Source organism: Mastacembelus armatus, chromosome 6, assembly GCF_900324485.2.
Source record: "Mastacembelus armatus chromosome 6, fMasArm1.2, whole genome shotgun sequence".
Taxonomy (NCBI): Eukaryota; Metazoa; Chordata; class Actinopteri; order Synbranchiformes; family Mastacembelidae; genus Mastacembelus; species Mastacembelus armatus.
Genome location: NC_046638.1, coordinates 2,557,531 through 2,583,659, shown reverse-complemented (window position 1 = coordinate 2,583,659; position 26,129 = coordinate 2,557,531). Strand labels below are relative to the sequence as shown.

Genomic DNA, 26,129 nt, shown 5'->3' with positions numbered 1-26,129 from the left:
AGACCTTGGTGAGACGTGGCGAGGCGCTGTAGGTATGACAGGACCGGAGGTTCACGATTCAACGCAACAAAAAGGCTTTCATTAGATCAAACACAGGGAGGAACTGGCCCCACACACTTGGTTCTCCTATTTACTCCTCAGTGTGTCTCTTCTAGGCACAACCCTGGTTTTGCTTCAAATACGTAGTTATGAATGTTTCTGCTTCTGCTTTGACGCCATTTTTGAGTTTGAACTGAAGCAGTTTTGTGATGAAGGAAATCAGTTGTGTTGATGTTACGCAAAACATTATCAAAGACTAAATATGTTTCTGGAAAACCAGACCAATGTGGAAACGTTAGTCAGGTCATGAAGGATATAGTCTATATGGATGACTTATTAAGAGGAAATACTTAGGAAGAGACCTAATCAAATCAATCACTCCACCAAAGAGAGATACCACTCCTTTAGTCATGGTGCGAAGGCTTTCCAAATGGATGGAATTCGCTTTGCGCTACCAGTTGTTGATTGATCTCTGGTCCAGCGGGACCTCTTTGATGTAAAGAACAAAGGGTTCCTATTGAGTTACACAGGTCAGGATTGATGATCCGTGAAATCAAGGGCTCAGAAGGGAAAAACAGTGGAAGACACTCATCTTCCCCGCTGAAGATCAGTATTTCACTAAAACATGGCGTTATGCAAAAGCTCTTTGCAAAAGTATTCAGGTCTACAAAGTGCAGAGAACCACCAGATGAAAGTCAACTTCAAAGTTCAGGGTCTTATGCGGCAGACGAAGCCATGACCGAGCCGGCTGTGCCGTTTCCTGTATTTAAGTCACCTGACATAGGGTGTCACATCTTGAGTGAATATAAATTCCTGCTAATCTATACAGGAAGCAGATAGGAGCACTTTTGACAGCACAGGCTATTGCATCTGAGGCCTCTGGTTGCTCGTCTCACTTTCTCTTGTCTGTCAGCTCCTTCCTCTCTTTCCCTCCCCTCCCTTTCTCCAGTCTGGGCGATAGACACGCTGACAGATGGACCGAGGACATCCGGACTCAAGAGTGGGGAGGGTGGAAGGAGTGAAGAAGGGAGGGTAAGCAGGGTGGACCTGGAGGGCAGGGAGCCAGAAGAGAGGGAACAACAACAGCGGTTGCCAGATACAAAGTGTTTGTCCTTTCTGGTGAACAGGCGACGTCAGATTCTGGGACTGGAGGGATGATGAAGGGGATGAAGGAGGAGAACGCCAAGAACGTGGGGCAGGGAAATGTGGGGCCTGAGTTCACCAACACCTGGTGGGGATTATGCAAAAGAGAACCGATGGGACTTGGGGGACTCTTGTTGTGTTTGAAGACATTTTTGGGTCATTGGGTACTGTAGTTTTTAACAAATGTTTGTAGTGCATTAGTTAAGGACTATTTTCAGTGGTGAATAAATATACATGAATAAATATAAATATATGAATATATATATGAATATTTCTGGAGTGAAAATAAACTATGTCTGCCAGGTAGGTTTCTAATAGTTTTTGGACAGTACAGCACGATAAGATATGTCAGGCTCTGTATCCACAGACAATCCAGGCACAGTTTTAGATTTATTAAAAAAAAGAAAAGACAAGGTGCAGTTACCTATAAACAAGGAGCAAATGATCCACCAGGTCATTCAAAATGACTGACCCAGACAGGAGATTGATGTGGGGTGAAGGTGATGTTGTTTAGGAGGGAACGGAGACTTTCCATGAAAGGTCAACAAAGCACAGAGGAGACAAGAAGAGGTTAGCTGTGTCTGTGACACCAAAGCACTGCTTATTAAAATGTTCTTGATCACACAACTGCCATCCTAAATCATGTTAAAGCAGAAGGAGCAGAAAGATTTGGGGAAATGGTAAATCTGAGATTTACAGCTCTGTTTTCGTGTAGATGATTTGTGTTTTGTTTTTTTTTTAGATTTTGGTGATTTTCTATACTGAAGTGTGAAAAAAGGCCAAATAGGACACGGTATCACTAACAATCCAGCAGAAGATTGCAGTTTTAGAATCAAGATTAAATGCATTTCACACTGTCCACACTCAGCGTGCACATTACAGATGGTGCACCCATGGTTTGGGCTCCTTTTGTCATTTTAATTGTGGAATCCACACCCACATAAACCTTTCCACAAGCGCACTGGGGAGAGGTGGGGTACACCACGGACGGATCAGCAGTCTATCACAGGTCTGACACAGACAAACATTCACACCTACAGGTAATTTAGGGTCCTCAGTCAATCTAACCTGCATGTGTTTGGACTGTGGAAGGAGGAAACCCACACAGACACGGGGACAACATGAAGACTCCACATAGAAAGAGCCCAGAATGTACAAATTAAATTACAATTCAACCTTGTATTCATGATACCACGTCACTGGAGTTAGAACAAGAGTGTGATAGGAGGCCAAAGCGAGTAGAGCAGCTTTAGAGAACAGCAGGGAAGGACGGTAGGTAAAAGCAGTTGACAAACAGCAGAGTGAAAGGCAGCAGGTGTCCTGTCAATCCAATCAGTGAAGTTAAGGAGGATGGAGGGATGAGAGAAGGCAGAAAACGAGCGGTGAGGACGGTTCATGTTCTGGTAAGCATGCTATATCAGAGGTGCATTATGGGAGTTGACCCAGAAGCCCAAAAATGCTGAGTAGAGGACTGTGGCTTAATGTACTACTGAAAGTACTAGAGCAGAAAAACTAAAGTGCAGCAGCCATTCAGAAACTCCACCAACTTCAGACGACCGGCCTACACAGTATATATCATGTTCATCACTGTGTAATGATCTTGAAATCTGCACATAAGGCACATTATAACATTACTGACATGTTTGCTGTGCCCTATAAGATACTTAAATTCAATATCCAAATGGCTGAAACATTATCAGGTTAATAACAGAGGTCTGCCTTTGGTGGACCTCCACAATAAAAGCCCATCACAGGCACTGTGTGGTACTGAATTCACAACTACTTCCCTCTTCTCCTGCTCCCTGTTTTTGTTTTCCCACTAATCTGCCAGCACTTGTTTGCAAATGTAGGAGAAGTTGCAAACACATCTCATTTTCTGCAGATGTCTCACACTTAATGATTGAACTTCTGATTCCCCCACACACAGGTTAAGGGTGTGCGATCCCGTGCCCTCCTCAGGGACCGGCTGTGAAAGCAGGCTTAGAGAAAAACTATTAACCAGGAGAGGATCCTGGAATCTGGAGCCAAACACATGACAGAACAGCCACATGGAGGCTTGGCGAGAGGAAGGGACATGAGAAAGCAAAGAGACAGAGGGACAGAGATGATCAAGTGACCCAGTTACTCAGACCGAGAGAGTCACACTTCCAGGACCTGTTGTGCCATCTGTCAATCACAGCTGAAGACAATGTGTAAGTGGTCTGTTTTTGATGGTACGATTATATATTATAGTTTTAGACTGAACTAGTCTCATCGTATCACCAGCCAGGTGTGAAATTTAGGTCTGTATAGTTAAATCAGGGTCTTTTTCAGACTAAAACTCAAACGTCTGACTAAAGGCCTACATGAGATTATCAAGCCTGTGAGGATCTTTACCTGATCGGATAAGCTTCTTATCACTTCTGCCAACTGGGAGAAAGTACCCCAGTAATTATGTGGCTGCATCTACAGTTCATTTTTGTTCTAAATTCACAAGTTTAATCAGACTGTAATATTTCTGTAGGTCTAATTTTCAAGTCAAAGTAAAAGCATACAAAGTAAAGTAAGCCAGTGAAGATGACCAGAAGTCTTTATATTGCTCTTTGAAATTAAAATCCTTAGGTTTGTTTGTTAAAAGTTGGCCACTTGTCACCTATAAAGTTCAGTTTCCAGTGCTTACCCCTTACCCGATGTTCAGTTAGGCCTGTGAAGAGTCATCCTGCAGTACAGTCCGTCCATTTCAAACACGTCCTTTACGAAAAACCGATTCACTTCCTGTTCATTTCCATTCCTACACTGTAGAGTGAGGAGATGGGGGAGAAAATGAAACTTACCTCAGCCACTCACTGACGTTAGTGGGCATGTTGGAGGTAAAGTGACAGGTACAGGCTGCTGCAGAAAACACTGGCAGACATTATAAAAACACAAAAACTGCAGCAAACAATACAGAAGAAAAGCACAGAGGTGCTTTTAGTTTAGTTTGCATTGTAATGTACATTAGTTTGGTCATTATATGTGCACTGAAATGGAAGATTTGGTAAATGTTAAATCAGGTACAGTCTGTGTGTGTGTGTGTGTGTGTGTGTGTGTGTGTGTGTGTGTGAAGGGTGAATAGGATGTGTCAGTCAGAGCTACCACCCACAATGCAGATAACACTTCCCATAAATCTGTGCTCCTCATGTACTGAGGCCAAAACACAGACACGGTCTCTCCCACACAAAAGTCGGCCGGTATGAGCTGGTCCAAAGTCACTATTGTCAGTCCACTATCGGTCACTGGATGCTGCTTCAACGAACAGACACAGTGTTTTTATAATCTTTAAGTTAAAGGTTTTAATTATGAATAGGTGGCAGCCTTAACAATGGGGAGCTCATAAAGTGCAGACCGGAGGCAGCAGCAGGCCTACTCACCAAACAGGTTTTGGACGGCCAGGCAGGAAGGATGTGTGATCCACCAGAGTGACCTTTGACCCATGTGGCCATGCACCAATAACACCGCCAGGATGCCAGGAAGTGCACCGCTTCCTTATCTGAGGAACGGAGACAGCCTGTTCCCACGTTTTGTCCCTTATTTCAGAGGAAAAGGGAACCAGCTAAAACAAATGAAAACTGATCCATGTCAGGAGCCTGGCAGCATTTATTTCTGGGAAAGGAGTCGCAGGCATTTGTGCGTCGTTTTTTTTAAAAAGTTTTGTTTTAGTTTTGTGGGAAGAAGCTCAGTCAAACTGTAAGTCTTTGTAGGCAGAATTCAAGTTGATCTGCAAGTGTTTCAGATCTGCCTGCTGAACATCACAATGTCTGATACTGTTTTTTCCATAACTAAGACCCAGTCCTTAAAATACACGTGGTCCTGTCAGCCTCTGATCTATTTACTGTCTTACAGTTGTAGTTTACTGAAAGAAAAAAAAACTTGAGAATCTAATAACTCTGCTTGAATGTATCAAGTCAAGTTGTTGGACAGTCCAGTCTCAAATAAAGTCTCTAGAGTTAACTCAGTTTAATTTGCTGCCTGAATTTCCCCTCAGGGATTAATAAAGTTTATCTTAGTTTTAAATTTTCAAAACTCAACACTGAACTGATTGTTGTATCTTCAATAATACCTCCACTCACTGTTCACTTAGCTCACATTATCCAGGCAGCATTTTTACACAGCACAGACTCAGAATGATTTATAGGGCAGTCATGTCTGCTATAACATCCAAATGTCCCCCAGCTCTTCACTAAACAAATCCAACTGTAACTGTGGTTGTATTTTCAACTTTAAATAAAATAGATGGGTGCACCTTCATCTTCTGTTTTCACCAACTCTAAGAAAACTGTGTCCATCATACCACAAAAAGGTGAATCCACATTAGACGCCCCCCTTCTGATGATTTCTGCTGACTTACAGCTGTACTGAGGACACAGTATATTCCAGTCTGTGCTCATTTGCTTTGTGAGAACATGTAAATTACATGTCGTTTGACCTGCAAAACGCCACATCAGAGCTTGCTGGGTCTCATCTTTAGCTTATGCAAATCAAGGCTTATCAAGTAGTTACTGTTTGCTGTGTTTGTGGTACAAGGTGTTTGCTGACATAGAAAACCTTTCATGGTCAGTGCAGTCATGTTGAAATCTTAACCAAAACGATGCAGAAGAGCCAATCAGTGCAGACACAGGTAAATAGTTTCTCCCAGATAATGGCCAAACCTGCCAAACACCCTCTGCTGTCGGGGCTTACTGGACTGTATGAACATTAGCTGCTTATATGTCATGGAAATGAAAGTATTTATGGTTCAGTACACTGTGTCCTGAATACAGGAAGCTTGAGGAGAAACAATTAACCTTTTATTGGCCCACAAAGGAAGGGATACGGGTGAACCTGTTGTCGGAGGCCTTGTGTACAAGCATCCCTCTGTTTCCTGCAAGTGAGAGAGATGAACAGGAAGCCTGAAAGAGAGAGAGAGAGGGGGAGAAAATCAACTCGGGGATCAAATGACAACAAACAGATCATGTAGAAGCGGAGGTCCCTTTGAACCTTCCCTGTGCGGAAGTCAGCTTTTTTTTTCTCCTGTGCCTGCTCTCTCTTTCCCCTCACTTTTTTTTAATCCACTGCCACCTCCCCCCTTTCCACCGGAGATAGCTTTCAACACGCTAAGCCCTGTAAAAACAAACCACGAGTGTTTAAGCTAAGACCAGTCTGCAAAGATGTCCCAGCATGCTGTGCTGCAGCAAGCTCTTGCTGCTCAGGACTGTATTTAAACGGTTTCCTCTACTTGTGTGTGCTCTGCCTGGCTTCACTGTGCATTGTTATTTCAGCAGTTATTGTGGGGAAGATGTAGAGCGTATACTGCATAATCCTGACATGTTGCTAATACAGGTCACTATTCCCAAAACTGCAAAATGATGTACTCTTACATATACTACGTTATCGCTTTACGCCTCCAAAATGTTCAAAACATGGGCACTGAACTGGCCACAGACAGGAGGCAGCAGTGGGAAGTGACAAGGAAACACGTAGACATACAGTGTTAAGACCAACCTTCACTTTTTTCACTTTTGTTATGTTGCAGCCTGATACAGTTGTTTAAAACCTGTTTTCATTCATCTACACTCAGTGCCACACAGTGACAAAGTGACAACAGGATTTTAGGAATAGCTTTGTTTTAGGAGGTGATGGGAGGTCACGGGCCCAAAATATCAGCTCTCAGCTCTTCCAAGAGGGGACCACAGCAGTGAAGAAGACTTAACACAAGCTAAAGTCTAACTGAATATGTGAAGGTAAACTTTAAATTAGCGGCAAAGTGCGCGGATGTTGCACACAGGTCGCAGTGGGAAATGTGAAGCAGACATTTCTCTGTTTCTCTTTGCACATTAAGTCAGTTTCAGTCTTAAAATACTGCTTCAACTGTTCCAATTTGCATTGAGAGACATATTAATGTCCCACCACTTGTCCCATGGTGGGAAAACAGAGCTTTTGTTACAAGATCAGCAGCAGTGAGAACTTAAACTGCCAGTCTTGTAAAAATGAAAACCTGTTTCTTTTATGAGCAAAACAACTGACGCAGGTTGTTAAACCCTTCTGGCAAACAGGTGGCAACTTTCTGGCAAAGGAAAAGTCGGAACAGACAGATAAAAAGCAGAGGAGCTACTAGTTTAACAGTGAGCATATTTCACTGTTTACCTGCCCCCTTCTCCACCTATTTGAACAGGTGTCACTGTGTTTGAATAGGCACATTAGATAAACTACAATCAATTATTGTTAAGGCCATATCCTGAGTTCACAGCGATACTCAACTGAAACTCAATAGGCGTGGGTGAAGGGTTCTCCCGTCCTCCTGCCTGTCGTCTTCCTCTTCTTCTTTCTCTTCTCACTTCATCCTCCTTTGTCCCTGGCCCCCATTTAGTGCCTCATCCCCTGAAGGGGTTTAAGAGGGAATTTCCAAAAAAAGATAATCCTCCTGTTTTTCAGAGATAGGCAGGAAGCAGCAGGAAAGAGAAGAGAAGGAAGAGGAGGAGAAGAAGAGGGTCTGCCTCTTCAGTTGGGAGCTAAAGATAATGTTTACCTTTCGCCTTATATGAGGCAGCAACTGCACCTTGTGGGGTAGGATTATAGCACAGAACTTTGTGGCCAGTCATCAGCTTGCTAAAAGCAGAAAGACAGATTTTGGTTGAGATTAAGTCCGATTCATTTTCTACTCAAGGTCAAAGTGGAAAAATCTCAAAACATCTAGACCCCTGTGGGACATTTTCCTCTTGAAACACAGACTGATAAAATGTTCTTGACTTACCAAGTCTTAACAAGGAGGTGACTTCTCTGACCTACTAAACTACACTCTCAAATAAACAAAACAAAGAAGAGATAATATTCTTGTGTAAGTTAAATAAACAAAAAACATCTAAAGAAATTCAAATGTCTTTTATGAGCATCCATCACAGCAGCCGTGGACAAAGACCAGCAGATAACTGATATCTGATCATCTAACAATATCAGACAACAGAACATGGCCTCCACAAATACGTCCACAGGCAATAAAGTCAAGGACAAACACATAAATACAAACACAGCTGTGACCATGAGTTTGCCCAGTGGCAAGTCAATAAGCTGCAGGAGCTTCTTCCCCGGTATCAACAGGAAGCCCCTCCTCCAGAGGCCATGATCAGGTTATGGGATCATGTTCACAACACACACACACACACACAAAAGGGTTTACAATGGACTGGTGTGTGCATTGTTAAAAAAAAAAAAAAAAAAAAATGATGGCCTGCATCCACTTAAGTGGACATGACGGTGGAAAGTGGTCGTTAACCGTTTGCATCTGACTCTCTGCTGCTTTTCTACACAGAAGATTTTGCATCTGGGTTTGTTTGTGTGTTTCTGTGTTTCCACAGTGATAAGAGTTTAAGGCCTTCAGGGGACATTTCTGCAAAGTGAGATCATCTTGGCCGGTTTGTCGCATATTAAGGAGTTGCTTTGGGGTTAAGGATGATGTTAGGATTTACAGGAACAAAGCAAACACAACTCATCAATTCATGGTGCAAGAATCTCCACTGGCTTATCCAGGAGCTCTTGAGCATATCACACTGTCTGCATCAGCAAATCAAGTTTGCTCAGTTGTCGTGGAACCATAAATGTTTAAATGTCCTTTAGTTTTTATTTCATTAAGTGTCTTCTCATCTGTGTTGGCTCAGCGGTTGAGATGACAAGTCATTTCCTGGACTTGGAAACAGCAGTTGCCAAAACAATCTCAGTTTTACAGTGACACTCGTTCGTTGCAGAGCTTTTGACATTACGCAATATGGAAACAATGGGAACTGGTTTGTGAGTTGCAGAGTTCAAATGTTCTACAACAAACTAGTTAGTGAAAATTCACAATTCAACAGGTGAAGAAGAATTTACGTGGAAAATGGTCTAATGCTTGTAGAGCACATTTCTACACTCAAGTGCACTCAAAGCGCTTTTACACTATTTGTTCATTCACCCTTAAACACACACACACACACACACACTCAACTGACGGGGGAACTTGGGATTCAGTGCCTTCAGAAAACAAAGACAAGAACTAACCTAAATATATAAATATTTCACCAATAGCTGTAATGACCTGGTGTAAAAACTCCAGTCTGGGTGTTTCTGTGGTTTAGGGGTAATGCACCAACTCTGAGCAGCAACAGGCCCGGGGTCGAATCCAGACATGGATCTTTGCTTCATCTCTTTCTCTCAACCATTTCCTGTCAACTCCCCACTGTCAGTAATAAAGCCTTTAATCTCTGGCTTAAAGGTCTGCAACTTTCAAACCAAAATTAAAGATTTTAACAGACTCTTGTTTGATGATATTCAATCACATTGATTCAAGTACAGGAAGGGCCGTGCAAATTACAACATAAGTGGAAACAGGTGCTTTAAACTTTTCTTTCCAGCTTAGTGTTTGCTTTTGTAACTTCATGTCTACAGTTGCATTTTGTCTTTGTAATGTCACATGAAACACCAGGTCTTCCACCACTGCAGCCATGTCCCCTCCGCTGTGGGCGACAGGAACGATGCATGACGAGGGAAAGCAGTAAAACCAGAGGGGAAGCAGAGGATGTGGGAGACTAACAGCAGCCAGCGGAGAGCTCCCCCTTTCTGTGGCTTTTTTACTGCTTCCTCCCAAACTGGCCGCATCGCTCAGCACCTCTCCACCGCTGGAAAACCCAACTAAAGCACAAACAGCTAAAGTGTCCAAACTGGGCGAGAGCTTGCCAAAACATCTCACAGTCACTGGTGGGGACAGGAGCTGCTGAGACATGTATCATATGAGCACAATTACAAGAAAAAACAAAAACAGTTTTGCTTGTTAGCATTAAGTGTGGAAACACACAGCTCGAAGTACAAAAAAATGCATCCAAAGAGTTCAAATATAGACACTTTCCACACTTTCCACAATTTTTTAATGTTTATCCTCCTCAGCTTTTCACATTATTTAAAAAAAAATCCCAGTATTGGAATTCAATGGGTTGACCAGATCAATTTAAATATGTTTAGGTACATCTTAAGGTGACATAATCGGGCACTTAAAGGTCTTGAGAGATTCAGAGTCCTATGTAGTGGACTTAAAATGACGAATCAAGTCTGTAATTTCACTTTGATTAAAAAAAAAAATTAATCAGGGTCCAAATTCAGATAATAGACATTTCAGTTTTGCAGACAAATCATAGCAAATATCATCCGTTGTCCACAGAGAACTACAGACAACATCAAAAACACTGTGTAACATAGTATATCGTTCATTAACATAAATTAAACTCACATAAGAAGATGCATTTGAGGAAATGGGTTTTAAAATGATATGGCATTATGCAAAGATACAGATTACACTGAAAATGTTACTGCAGAAAGAATCAACTGCTAAAACGCACACACATTTACACATGTAAACATGAATGAACACACGCACACACACACACACAAACACACACACACACGCACACAAAACAGCAGACAAGCACTGTCTGTTTTCATAGCTGCAGCTGTCTGGATTGGATGCAACTTCCCGCATCAACACACACACACACACACACACACACACACACACACACACGGAATGTGTGCTTGGCTGTGCAGCTGGATATCCTTAGGAGGTGAAGAAAGATGAACAGAAAACATATTTGTATTACACACACACACACACACACACATGCAGCCATGCAAAAAAAAAAAAAAAACCCTTCAATACCCATGTAAAGTCTGATTAACCCACGACCCCTGAGAAAGACCACCAGGGTGGACATCTAGTATCACATACGTACACACACACACACACACACACACACACACCCATGTCCAGAAATCTTGGAAGCCCTACAGCTGAGGGTGAGGTTGTCCTCCAGTGAAATGGACAGGTGATCCATCTGCCTCGTCGCTGTCCGTCCTCCTCCTCCTCTCTCCTGACGATCTCACATCCTTAAGAATCTGGGATTGGTGGACGAGACACTCCTTCAGCTTGTCCTCGGTCAGGGTGAGACGCTCCTCCAGCACAGAAACCGTCTACGTGAAGCGAGGAGGTTTGTTTGTTGGGAGAGCGCAGTAACAACAAATCAGTCACAGAGTAACCACAGAAGCAGAGATCAGCAAAGATCACTCTGAGCGCCTTCAAATCAATCCTGTCGCCATCATGGGAAAATAATTTAAGAGCTAAATTAATTAACATGATCTCCCATTTCACCTTTTGTCACCGTTTTAAAGGCTGGGAGCAGAAAATGCACCAAATATTTCTTCTGGACAGACAAACAACAGGAAATGTGTTTTCTGGAGCCTAATTTTTGGTAACAATGAAAACTCGAACTGTGAACATGATTCACAGTGGGACTTTCATTTGCACACATTTGTGTGCTGCTGATAAATTCATGAGATGCCATTTTTTGATCTGTGGAAGTAATTTGATACTGGGATTCAACTCTGTAGGACTATTCATCTAATGTGTTTACCTGCATTACACACTTTCATATTCATTTTCATGTTGTTTGTTCAGGGGCTTCACACATTACCAATCTGGCGATTTGACAGTTTGGACCTTTACTGTCAACTGACCTGTGTGAGAATATCCAGCTGTTGAACAATGTGCCTCAGGATGGAGTCCACGCTCGACGGGTGACCTGAGAGAACTTCCAGGGGGTGCGTCTGCCCTCGCTCCTCTTCCTCATCCTCTCTCCTTCCTCTCCTCCCCCCGCCAGCCTCAGCAGTTGAACCCGTCCTACCAGCACTATCAACACCGGTCCATTCTTCCACTCTTGAACTGGCGATCTGACACGCCGGCAAACCGTTGGAGAGGTGACTGTTGGCGGCGGCCTGCGTGGGTGTCGAGCGCGTCTGACCCTTTAAGAGCTGGAGATGAAAGCCAGAGAAAGACAGACTGGTCCTCAGCTGACTGATGTCAGTGTGGGTGTTACGTCTTTGACTTGAGGTCTGCTATGAGTTTCGCCCTCATCAAATGCATTGTATCGTACATGAAACCCACATTAAATCAAATCAGCATTGTGACACCTGACATTTAATTGAGGGCATGTCACTGACAACAATGGGCTCTGAAAATAACACCCCATTAAAGGCGCCTGCTTCAACGACCTACTGAAAACGTACAGGAAGCAAAGACTGAGGGAAAATCAGAACAGGGAGGCTGTTTTTGAAGAAAGGTCGAGTATGTGCACTTTAGCTGCAAATAGTTTAATGTGTTAAAAGTTGAAGTTTCGAGTTTAAAGTTTCAATTGCCAAAAATTATGATACATACAAATGTACATAAATGGATCCCCAACACTACACGGCTTCACCGCCCTGCCTGAGGAATAAGAGCAGGAGAGAGAAAAAAAGAACAGGAGTATTAATTAGCTTGACTAACATGTAGTAGCGAAACATAATACATATTGCTGTGCAGGTTAGCCAACATCCTTCCCATCTCATTGTTCTGTCAGTGGAGCAGGCCTTGAGCCTGTTGTGACTTGGCAGACTGAGGGAGGTGGATGACTCACTGCTGGATTATGGACTTAATGTAAGACTCTGTGACCGACTAACTTTCTGCTTAAAGACAAGTTCACAAGGTTATTTGCACTGTAACAGAGAAAACCTACATTCACTTCACATTCGTTTGACAGTTACTGTCATTGAGAGTGGTCTCAATGAAATGATTTTCCATTTCACAAGCAAAGAAAAATGGTAAGAGAGACTGACACAAAAAAAAAAAAAAAAAGAGGGAACATTATGTTCAGTGTTGCCAGGGACACATTTTTTTCATTCATCATTTATCTGGGGAGAGAAGACGAAGCATGACTTCACATTTAAACGGTTTCACACATGCACAACAGTCACTTCGAGCTGTAAATGTCTTCAAGGAAAACTGTAAATAATCAAATTCAGAAGTTTCACTGACTGGAAATGCACAGATCTATTGATAAAATGAAATAAGTAACTGAGTGCAAAGCAACCCAAATAATAATAATAAATATATTATAGGAATAATAAATTCCCAGATTGTTTGCTTTAGCCAACAGTCCAAAGTACAAGAATATTTCATTTAAAATGATGCTAAACAGAGAAAATCCACACGAGAAGCTGAAATGTGTAAATATGTGTAATTTTTGTTGCATCACATTAATCAGTTCTTTAGAATAAATGATCAATTGAGCATTTCAGCACCACCCAAGCCATCTGCACTTACACTGCACACTGCAAACAGTGCCACATGGAACAACTGTCCTCCGTCTATGCTGATAATCCACAGCAAGTGAAGTAAAGTTGGGCCAAAACAATAGCAGTGTCTTGTGTGAAAGCTGGAAGCAGGTAGGGGGGTGCATGGAGTTTATGAAGATGAGCAGAAGAGTGTTGGGGTGGGGAATGAAGGATGTGTCAGGAGGATGGAGGAGGAAGGAAGAGGAGGAGGGTGTCACACATTCCTGGCCTAATGCATGGAGCAATCGATTCCGGCTGGCTTCCTGAGCACTGTCCTCACTTCAAAGAGAGCATGGAGGGAGGCAGGAGGGGAGGAGGAGTGTACAGCAGGAGTCTCCTCTGCTATCTTTGCTTGTTTCTCTTTTCATTTTCTTCTCTTTTTATCCCTGCACCCACCGTCATGTTTCACCACATCTGGCCAGCATCTGCTCAGCTCATTCAGGCTCAGCAAATCCAGGCCTCCATTCCTCCCCCCCCCCCCCCCCCCCCACACACTTACTAGGAAGTTGACAGGGTACCAAGGTTGGCCTGAGTGTCAATGAATACACACACACACACACACACACACACACACACACACACACACACACACACACACACACACACACACACACACACACACAAGATTTTAAGAAGAAACTCATGATCCCTGCAGCAGAGAGGAGGATTCACAGGAAGTATACCATGTGATTACAGGACAAATATTGAGGATTATGCAATAAATGTAAAATCCTCTTGGATAATATTCAAAACATAAGCACATAAAAGTGGCGGGTTAACTGATAGCTATTTACAGATGCTAGTTAAATCATAAGGACACTCAGATCTACAATGATGATATTTCACCTAATCAAACGTACTGACTAACCCCCCATTACTTCCAGCAAATTACACCGAAGCTCTGTGCAGACACTGTTCCAGCACTGCAAAGAAAGCATTAATTAGAATACTTTCAAGGAGCTAAAGCATCACATCTAGAACGAGTACCTCATAATTATCATGGCCATTTGTGAGATAAAACCATTTTTACTAAGCTCTGTATAACATCAGGGGTCATGGATCACTGTAGACGTAGGCAGCTGTGGCAGAAATGTGGCGATGCCGAGGTTTTCTGTCTGACGGGAGATGAGTGGGTGGCAGAGCAGAGCGGCGCAGAAACTAGCTGCTCTGATAATAAGAGGACGGTGGGAGTGACGTGACGGTGCCGCCAGAGCTGATAGTGAAGTAACAATGTCCATGTTGTTTCGATGTGCTATCGAGAATGGAGCACTGTTGCATATCATTGTGTTCTGCTGGACACGGAGCCTCAGTGCACGATGAATGGTGAAAGGCTGCCTGGTCATAAGGGCTACTGGTGGAAGGAAAACTGCAGTACTGATGAAAAACTAGAGTATTTCAAGTAACCGTGATTATTCTTCAGTAATACTGTTGATAGCATGTTGAGATTTCACAACTGCAGCAGATTTACCTAAGTTGGCAATGTCATCAAAACAGAAACCCATGTTAAAATGTTAACAGTGGCTGTGATGTGCACACAAGAGATCAAAAATAGCCTCCCTCCTTCATTTCTAAATCAAATCACAGCTGGTTGATCAAAAACATGATTAACATGAGCACCAGAATTAGCTGTGACCCTCACTTGTTTGATCTTAATTGAAGGGCCTCTCTGATGGTGCACCTCCCATCGCTCCCTGTCTGCTCCACCTGAAGACTCATCCTCAGAAAAAAAAAAAAAAAAAAAGCCCAATGTTTATTAGTTAACACTGAACATCCTCCTTATGATCTGAGCAAATGTCTGTTTAAACCTGTACTTCACTTGTTTCAGCTGCGTACATAGTAAAGAAAAACTGCATAGACAACTTTTCAACCGATTCTGACAAAATGTTTAGAATTCAAATTTTAATAAAACAAAAAAAAAAAAAATCAAAATATTGAAGTAAAACGTAAACCAGGAGGGGGTGCATTGCCTGATAAAGTGGTCAGAACAGGCTGCTCACTGGAGAGGCCAGATGGGCTCTCAAGCTTCGTGATGCTTAGTGTTCACACTGAGCTGCCGGCCCTCAGGATGCCAAGCACTGGCTGTGTTTACATGTCGACCATAATATGACAAATATTAAAAGCACCACTTAAGAACGTGACCACACAAATCCAATAAAAAAAAATGACACATATAATAATCTATGTGATATGGGGTTAATGGATGTGTTCAAATAAAAATGATGAATGTAACAGCCTCTTACAACAAAGACGCATCCAGCGCTGAGTGATAGCAGTGGAAACTACTGCAGCAACTCACAGGTGTTTGTTGGTGATACTTGTTATCATCAGCAGGAAACAAGCTGAGCAATGTTTGGACATTAAAAGGTGTATTCCACACAAAAACAGATTCCAACTAGCAGTTTCAGTGAGTTCTCCTCAGCAGAGTGGGGTGTGCTCTTCAGTCAGCCAGTCTAAACAGGTCTGTGGGTGGTTCACTTAGTCCTACACTGTGGTGCACAGAGGAAACAGACTATTAGCAACCGCCAAGCTCCATCTGTGAAGAGCATGGTAAATAAACCACTGCTCAACTTCCTCCTGTGCCCTTTACCCAGTATGTCACGGCGACACAGCAGCGTATGGCTTTATCTGTGAGGACATGGGAGGAATGAGAATGAACTGGAACGAAAAAAACCAAAATCATCTTATACACTATGTGTGAGCGAATCAATCAATCAATCAGGACATTGGTGAGTAGGTGCAGTGTGTGGGCACTGTTAACTGTTGTCATCTACCTTTGACCTTAATTGCATAAGCTCGAAACATCAACTCATTATAACACTACAGTTAAAAAAAGAAAACAACACAGAATAACAAAAGCAAATGTCCCAGTCATGTAACTTCTCCACTCCTTTCCTGTATTAGAGGGTTGGTGTGGTACTGATATGGTCCTGTGATGAAAAGGCAGCGTTTCCTGGTCACAGGATGCCATGTAATGCTGTTAATAAAGCAGGCTGCAGGAAAGGAGGAAATCCTTGTTAAAAATCAAAGCAGGCATTAGCTGGCCCTGACCCTCCGCCCTGGTTTCACTTTCCTATTTTTGCGGACAGACACACATGTACACGCAAGCACACTGTTGCCCCCTGGACACTAACGCACATGCACGTCAAGCAAACATTAGCGGTGGCACGTACACACGCGTACTACTGGCTGCCATATGTACCAAAAGACGGACACACACACACACACACACACTTACTCACTGAGCAACTCCCACCACACACCCAAACAACTCACACAGCTGGAGTCAGTCTCCAGAATTCTTTCATTCTTTCCTTGATTATTAACAGCAGGCACAGACCTACTCAGCACAGCCCCACAGAGGCAGCCCCCTCGAAAGTCAGACAGTCCGAGCTGGTGTTAAGGCCAAAGGTGGCACTGCATCAAAAAAAAATACAATTGGCTGTACCGCCATCGATGTGTGTGTGTGTGTGTGGGGGGGGGGGGGGGGGGGGGGGGGGGGCATTTGACTAATTCTTTATAAAGTCAATCAGATGCCACACTCAGCTCTTTCAAAACATCCACTAGGGATTGTGCAGGTGAACCCAACTATATCTACTAGGTTTCCCTCTGGCTCCTGCACTTGATCCAGCTCCTCAAGAAGAGAAGTGAGATTCTACCTCACGTAAACTTTGCCAGGGTTCTGACCTTGAGGGCGGTAGGATGCACATTGTGGCTACAGAGCACAGAAAATCAAAATATACATAACAGTACAAAATATGCACCACACCTCTCCACAACACCAATTTGTTCCAATTAAAATCTCTTGATGTTTGCGTAATCTTCAAAAACATCCATTAGGTGAAACTACCACCGACTGAACAGGCTGAACACTGAAAGCTACCTGCAGTCCAATTATATTTAACTGTCTTTAAAAAAAAAAAAAAAAAAAAAAACCTGCTTCCTGAGGGTTAATGAGAACACACATGATCCTCCTCCCCCGCCTCTGAACTTTAACCTTCAACGGGAAGTCAGTTTACAGGTGGAACTGGCAAGAGATCTGAAGCCTCTGTTCTCTGTAGGTCCTGCCAAGACACCACATCAGAGGATTCATTTTCCATTCATCCCTGTCACACCTAATTGCCATGTGCCCAGGTGCTGTGTCCACACCCGCACCCTGGCATTGTAACTCTTCAAGCAAAACACAGTTAAGGATGTTCACACCCACACACACACTGACACACCAAAACAGGCAAGCACATGCTCACACACTACAGACAGACACAATGTAAGTATAATTTAGCTGGAACCACCAATCTGATCTAACAGGATCTTTGTCAGTGGTGCGGCAGCACTGATGTTTGTTTTTTTTGTTGTTGTTGTTTTTTTTTTTTAAGCCTGAGCTGAAAGACAAGCAGGAAGCTGAGAGGAGGCTCATGTGGTTTTGAGGAAGTAGATACATCCTCTTTTTTTTTTTCTCTCACACTCCTTGTCTCTCCTCTATCTGTCTGTCTCCAACATCCGCACAGCAGCCACCCACACACTCAGACGAAAATATCCTGCTCGGTGGCGGATTGCCATTAAATACAGTGTGTTTTGTGACCGCACCAGACACACAAAGGGGGACTATAAACACTCTGACCATAGGCCAATTAAAACAGCAGCACCATTCGGCCTTGGCTCAACAGCAGCCGAGCCTGACATCTCTAGCTCTGGTTTACACTCATGCATGCACACAAACAAGCAAAATGCTGTTTAAGCAATTTGAAAGAACATTACAACATACACGGCGAATAACTTAAAAAAAGTACAAGAACACACATTGCACATAAGTAAACAGAAGCACATACCGAGGCTCACAGTCACACAAACACCTGAAAGGACACACACACACACACAAAAACGAGCATGTTTCTCTCAAAATAACACTATCGCACTCACAATCACACATAGAAGCATGCAGTTGTGCAAAGAAATACACTAATATATAGCCATGCACCTGCAGAAGAAAATGTATGTCATCTAGAGGAACCTGTATACTGTGTATTCATTCCCACATATGAGAAATATTCCATGTCCAAGCCAAAAGAGACACACACAGTGTGTAAATAAATAAAAATCTTTTGAATGAATGCAGTGCCGCAGTCATTCAGTCCTAACAAATGCTCCTCGCTTTGAGGTTTGATTTAACAAGAGGCCAGTATCTGCAGTATGAATTACACTTCTGGGAGGAAGGTGTGAATTCAATTCTGATGGCAGACAAGAAGTATTCCTGAAAATGTGTGAACACTGACAGCTGCAGCCAGAAGTGGCGAGGCTGAGGAAGGGAGGCAGTTTTATTTTATAATGGATGGAGAATTATGTGCAATATCCTAACATAAAATAATCTATATTATTATTATTATTATTATTATGCATGACATTAATTATGTAGTATTTTTGGTATTTGAAACCACATACCCAGCAACAGATATCAATCCATTTCTATTCACACTAGAACATGTTTAGCAGGTATGTTCCTAATGTTCAACTAACCGACTCTGACCTGTGGAAAGTAGGTGTAGAGTCATGGTTTTGCAGTAGCACACGATGTGTCTTGGCTAATACAAGCTAATGCCGTATTGTGTCTTTGTTCAAAGTAAACATGATGTATGAGCCAGAGTTAATGTGTGCGACTGGAGGTGTAGGGCTGAACTGTAATGCAGTTTAGAAAGTGAAAGCTACAGAGAGAGACAGAGAAACAATAAAGGATCTGAGTGAGGCAGCAGACAGTTTGGGTGGGCAATTGAAAGAGAAAAGACAAAGAGGAGAAACAAAGAATATTAGTGTGAAGGTGATCTCAACCCTCTGACCCATTTGTGCAAGAAGAATAAGTGTCTGTCGCTGAATTTCACCAAGACTGAAGATGACTCATCACCTGGCACTGCTCGGCTCACAGAGAGGAAGAGGTAGAGAGAGAGAGAGTGAGGTCCAACATCATCCCTCCAATCAATCTTATCGCACATACCCAAGAGCAAGAACTTTCCCATTTCATTCAGGGAAATGTTGAACGTGTGGACAGATGGGACCATCTGAAAACGCTAATCAGCAACAAACAGCTCTAGTACAGACAAAGAAATACATCCCCATGAAATTGCACTTCTATCCCAACCACACACACACATCTCATTCATGACTCAACACCAGACTATATGAGCCCAGAACGTTTGGAGCAGACACAGTGCTGGGTTTTAATCACATATTTACTTTATAACAAAGTTCTCAGGTCTTTAAAGCTGCTCTGACCCATCGTGGTGTTCTGCTATGAGCTACCCTCTATGAAGTGATGCAGCAGGAGGAGAGAACATGCATAAGAGTCTATACATACAGACAAAGACCAGAAAGTGATAGTGGTAGATAATTCAGACAGTGGTCAAAGAAGCTGCTTAAAAGCCCAAACTATAATACTAATTATATTGCTGACCTGGTGTTATGTAGATGTTGTAGGTCATGTATCAGTTGTTGTAAGTGAAGTGGGTCTGTGCTTTCAGTCTGTGTGGCTTAAGTAAAACACTCGGTTACAGGTTCCACTCATGCCATGTTGACAGTAGAATGCTTTGGATGAAAACATCCAAAGGAAAAAATGATGCGGTGATCATTAAATCTGGTCATGCAGTTGCAGCGGAACAATCAGGAACCAGGCTTTGTTGACCATGAAGTGAATTGTTTTGGGACCACCAGACCTCAACAACTATTCCAGCCTCTCTTCATTTCCAGCTTCTGGTCTGAGGACATATTCAATTCATCCCCTCAAGGTGAGCTTTGGCTGCAAATGTCCAAACAAGGAGTGCACACGTATGAAACTGGTTCACTGACAGATGCAGCCCTATGGTAACACCATACACTATGTAACAGTCAAACCAATGTAAAGTTAAACAACTGAACTGTCCAAAGTACAGAGTGCAAATGAATTGAGATCAAACCTGACAGAGCATATGTGCAGGCGGTCTAGTTAATCTGTAATCAGATGTCAGTTACAGTCAGCCAGGTGTAAATGCAATTAGTTCAGCCCACTTGCCTTTGAGAAAAAGTGTCTCCCCATGACCTGGTGTCCCTGTGTCCGTTCCTAAAAGGACACTCCATCCACTTACATAAACAAATCGTGCCAAAGATGAGTCATCGGCATGGGTCGCAAAAGGTAAACTTCCAGCAGCTCCCATAAAAATCAGCAATGTTGCCGTGTTAGTTATGTCACGGGAAATACAGATGGATGTTAAGGACGTCACCATGTTTATCATAAAAGGACGTCTATAATGACATCTTGGTATCACACTTCAGTGCTTTGAAAATGGAAAGCCTTGGGTTGAAATGGGAGGCAATTGCAGCTGACATTGAGTGAGAGGTGGCGTACACCCTGGACCGGTCACAGGGCTTGTTTAGTTCAGGAACATATTAATCCAGTTAGTGATGGTGGTGGTGACAGGTCAAGAAAAGCAGTGACATGCAGAGATGATGAAGCAAAGCATATTTAAAAATTTCCTTTATGTGACAGAAGAAAAAAAAACATTCATCATTGTTATTGTTAGCCATCATGCCTACACAGGATGCCTTTTTGGTGTTGCAACTGGTTTTAAAAATTTCCAGTTTAACTGTAAACCATTTAATTTTGTACACCACAACAAAGATGAATGTCTCTATTTCTATAAAATTATTTGATCCGCTATAAAAATGCAAGTCCACAATGACAATAACTACAGAAATTCAAACCTGTACTACAAAGCAGATCTGGAAAGTGCTTGGTATGGTTAATAACTTCATGTTCGCCTTCATTTAAACTGCACATTCACCCAAAAGAAAGAAAAACTATGAACAGTTCAAGAGTTTTTAGTATCTGGTCTTTAATTGCAACATAAATAGTTATAAATTATGAGTTTGTGTGAACGTGTGTTTGCACGTAACTGAGCACTCAGAAAAGGTCAGCCATGCAGGTTAGTCAGGCAGGCTATGGCAGAAATAAACAAGCATGTGGGGGAGTGTGGTTATAATGCACGAGAGCAGGAAGCTATTAACATGGCATTGCCAGACCAGCCAGGGGCAGGAAATTAAATTTGACTTCCTCTGAGAGGGTTATGTCCCTCCCGCATGGTGCCTAAATGATTATTACAGCTTTACACAGCTCTGTGTTCATATATTCCTTCCACATTTCATGGTTCCAATATTTCATGGGTGCTAATTAGCATGCTAACCATATGCTAAGCTAACCAGTAACCATCTACTTCAGATACTTCAGCTTTTGGTTTTGTGACAGACTTGTTTTACACCTTGATAGAACCCAAAGATTTTGGGTTCTCACCTACTTATTTGCTAAGAGCTTTGGGGGGTGAACCCACATCATAATTTCCTTCTAGAATGAAAACCATCTTTGCGCCAGCTCATTTATTTATTTATTTATTTATGTTACTTTTCTTCTTCTACGTTTAGGGGTTGCCTTTATGCCTCTGGGCCTTGTCATTATCAAGAGGAAAATAAATCCCTAAGTTTATCACTGGAGCACAGCACAGAAAGGAAAAGAAGAATAGAGGATATGGTCAGGGTAGCTGTCTGCCAGCTGAGGCTCAGCTGAATTCAGAGTGATGCAGCAGGACAATGACCCAAAACAGTGAAGTAAATCCACTGCAGAACAACTTCAAACAAAGAAAATCTATCTTTTAAAGTGACCCAGTCAGAGCCCAGGCCTGAACCCAACCGAGATGCTGTGGAATTACCTCAAGTAAGCCGCTCACACCAGAATACGGCTGAGCTGAAGCAGCTCTGCAATGAACACTGGTGCAAAATTCTTCCTGAACATTGTGCAGGTCTGATCTGAGGTGATCTGCATTGTTTGGGGTTATTGCTACCAAAGGAGATTAGACCGGTTATTAAATTCAAAGATTCTTAGTTACCTTTTCCCTCTGCAAATGCTTAAATAGCAAATAAACTGGATGCACACATAACACACAATCATACACATTCACACTCGGGACATAAACATGTCCAGTCTTTGCCCATTAATTGAGGTTTACTATGATGTGAGCTATAGAGCCACTGTGTAATGTGTTTAACCTAAACCAGTTTGTTGGTTTTTTTTTTTTTTATTTACATACTCCCATTCACCTGTTACATTGAGCTATTGCCATGACCCTGAGGAATTGATTCTGGCTCTAATACACCTGTATTTCAAAATCTGATTTCATTTAGGTCTGGTAGTGGGACACCACCTCATTTAATGTCAGATTGTTGGCTGTGAATTTAGCACCACACTACCTCAAATACACTACAAATTATAACTCAGGATAATAGGACCTTGACATAAAATACTGGCCTCAAAATCTACCCAGGCTGACAAATCCAAATGTTTTGTCACATCCAGCCTTCATTTAAAAGTTATACATGAACACAGTCCAAGGACTTCAGGCATCCAGGTGAAAAGTACATGTTAAATACACTGTTGTGTGCTTGAATGACATGAAATGAATTTAAACCTGAAGGACCATATCACACACAAAAATAAATCTATAATTGTAATGCTATTGCAGTCTTATTGCATATGTAGTATATTCTTTGCTTTGCACTGCTGTCAATAGGATGTTAAAAACACAGCTCCAGGAGCCACAACGACGAAACTCAGGAACTAAAATTCTTTTGTGCATTTCTGTCATTAAGTAAAAAAACAATTGCTAGTTCTCCTTAGCTCTTCCTTACTGATGAAATGTTCTGCACCTACATAGTCATTTTGAAACAGGAGATCCTCTCTTATAACTGCCCCTCAGAGGGATCAGAGGTTAGGGTCATAAGCAGAGCACTGCCCCTGAAATAATCAGTTTTTTGCTCAAGGACACTTCTTCAGGATGTTTACTGTCATGGGGACTTTAACATGGAACTTGGCTCTGCAAGTTCACTTGTTAGTGGACAGATTGAATCAATGTTGTACATATGGATAAGATTTAAGAATGACCTTTCTGCCAAAACAACCTCATACAGAGCAAAACAGGAGGTAACAGGACGACTTAAGGCGCACGCACATTTAACAAAACTAAATGAAGCCTAACAACTTAGATCATCAAGCCAGACACCAGAAAACATTTTCTTCCACCCCTTCCTGTAACTTTCGGTTCCTTTCTTTCGTTCTTTCTTTGGCTCTTGTACATCCTATGAGTCAGTCAGCAACTATGGTTCCTCTTGTTTCATAGCTCCCTCTCTCTGGTACTTTACGTCCCCTTTGTACTTCCACTTTTTTCTGTTACGTGGCAAATGGTTATCTGATTTTGTGTGTTCCCCAGAAAACGTCCCACAGTCCCCAGTTGGTAATCACCCACATACGACGCCCCCGACCGAACAGCGCAGACACAAAAAGGGGAAGACAATGCAGATAATCAGTGTCTGTTGGTTACTGTCATAGCAACAAAGCAAAACAATTTTTAGAAAGTTGCAAAATGCCTGTGTGTGATTCACTACCCTGCACTTTTAAGTTTCGATTTCCACCGTCAGCTTCTTGGCATTTTCACAACTGGTCAGCCCATGTTTTTAAAGGCAGCACTACTTAAAGGTTATGTTCATAAAATCATAAAACAAAGTCGGAGTGGTTTCAGGATCGAGTGAAAAGGACCGAGGATTATTCGGATATTACGTGAGGCATTAGCTAAAAGTAAAGGACAGACAGGAAACTCACATTACATTAAACCAATCTGAACAGCGTCAGTGTTGATTTGCACCTGTAGCTTTGGTATAGTATTCTTATAAATTACTGAAATGCATTGAGCTTCCTGAGAAAAACCTCTTTGTAGAGAGGAAAGTAGGCTTTTGCTGAGAAGTTCAACAACTTATATCCCAACCAGAGGTTTTTCTTCAGTCTCTTTCCCACCAAAGTCTCAAGTGGAGGCGAATCCTTTCACAGTGAGGAAGTGAATAAGCGTCATTGTGGCTTTGCATGGGATTAGCCCATTTTAAAGCCCCTTAGTAAGATTTACCCACATTATTCACATTTTAGTGGACATTCCAACCCACACATACACATGCTGACTGCAATCAAAAACCATAGCAATGAAAAAGAGGCTTAACGCATAGGGAAGAAATATCATGGCTCATAGACCACACTTAAGTCTAAATGTTGTGTTGATACAATGACAGTATTACAATCAGTGAAAAAGAGGCATTGAACAAGAGAGAGAGAGAGAGAGAGAGAGAGAGAGAGAGAGAGAGAGAGAGAGAGAGCGCGCCAGGTGCACGGCCACAGCTCAACATGCTCATGGTGATGGTCTGGAACATTTAACTTAGCCTCTGCACATACATATTCCCTATTAAGACAGATGGTTCACTTCAGTATAATCAAACTTCAGATGTAAAGGAAATATATCATGACTACTGTATGTGATGCGGCCTCCCAGTCCATCAGTAGTTTGTAGTTTGGATAACATCGCCGACTGTGACTCCTTCCTCCAACAATGAGCTTTCCTCATTCTTTTTAACGTGCTTTTCTTTCGTGCACATTGCGCCACTGGAAGCTAAGATGTTGTCACACGTTTGCATTAGCGATTGCTCGTGTGTTCAGACTGAGGAATTTAGAGGCCTAGGTGTGTTTGTTTGTCTACAGCAGATGGAGAAGATTATAGGTTAGAGCAGGAGTGGCCGGGAAGGTTTAATACAGTTAAAGGTATAATGAAAGCAGTATAGTAAACATAAAATACCCAGCCAGTCACATGACTCAGCACTGGGCAGAGCTAAATGAGGCTCTGCAATCATTTTGATAAACAAGTCTTGCCATCTTGCCCACAAGCACTTGTGTAAACATTATGTTGAGGAAGTACCCTGATTTAATTAGCACTGTTAGCAATTAGTGTGTTCTACTTCACTAGCACTCAAGCAGCATTAGATTACAGTGTAATAGTTCATGCTGCGGTACAGTTAAGTGAAAGCTATCTTCATACTGTATATCTACAAATTACATATCAGACTTCCTAACTGAAATGACCTGAATCATCCAAAAAAACAAAAAACAAAAAAAAAACAATAACAATCAATGCCAACCTGTGGGAAACATGGATATTAGGTGGCAAAATGAATGGCATGAAAGGCAAACTAAATGGGATAGAGAGGCCCTCAGACAGGAAGCACTGAGCACGGGCACCACTGAGCAGCATCACAGGAACAGAGCACCGCAAGGGTGGAGGGGTGTGGTGGAGTGGGGGGGTAGAGCGTTGTTGGGCTGTGTGATTGGCAGTTGGAGAGGTGGGAAGTTGGAGATCACGCTGTGCCTCTGCCCTTCACAGTACAGGCAGGAGGGAGCAGAGTGAGCTGCTCCAGGCACAGGGAGCCACAGGTGGGCTTTGTGGTCTGTCATCATGGGTCCTATAGCGCCGAGCTGTCTCTCAGCTCTTTATCAGAGAGACAAACAGCAAGCAGGTTTTCCTGTCCATATATTTCAGTGTTTAGGCCTGTGTGCATCTTCACAGCTGTGAACCACCTATTGATGTTAGATTTAGCTTTTGTTTTTGTGAAGCTGCTCGATATAATGACTGTGCATCAGAGCGGTGGAAAGTCATGACAGCAAAACTGTACATGTGCTGCACATCTGAGCCGTCCACTCTTTTCTACAACTCTCGGTCTACTCAGACATGTAAATTCAATCCTTGTGCTCATCTACCTGTTTGAATAGCTTTTTGGCTTTCAAAGTCCCAGTTCAATGATGTCTTAACACGGATGGAGAAGCAATGCTCAACTGATTTTTGACATCTTCCACATGAAAATGAAACATTACCAAGGGCAACTCTGCAAATATAAAGTGGGGGACTTTTTCA

General features: G+C 42.4%; 1 protein-coding gene across 2 annotated transcripts in view; it reads right to left on the bottom strand.

Annotated features, from left to right (window-relative positions):
* Positions 1–10,052: 10,052 nt before the first annotated feature.
* poc1b (POC1 centriolar protein B) overlaps positions 10,053–26,129 on the bottom strand; it is a 31,861-nt gene continuing 15,784 nt past the window's right edge. For both annotated transcript variants that reach the window (XM_026312452.1, XM_026312453.1), the window contains exons 11-12: positions 11,710–12,003; positions 10,053–11,166 (exon numbers count right to left, since the gene is read on the bottom strand). In XM_026312452.1, coding sequence (XP_026168237.1) covers positions 10,981–11,166; positions 11,710–12,003 — 480 coding nt within the window. In that variant the 3' untranslated portion in view covers positions 10,053–10,980. The remainder of the gene's footprint in view (positions 11,167–11,709; positions 12,004–26,129) is intronic.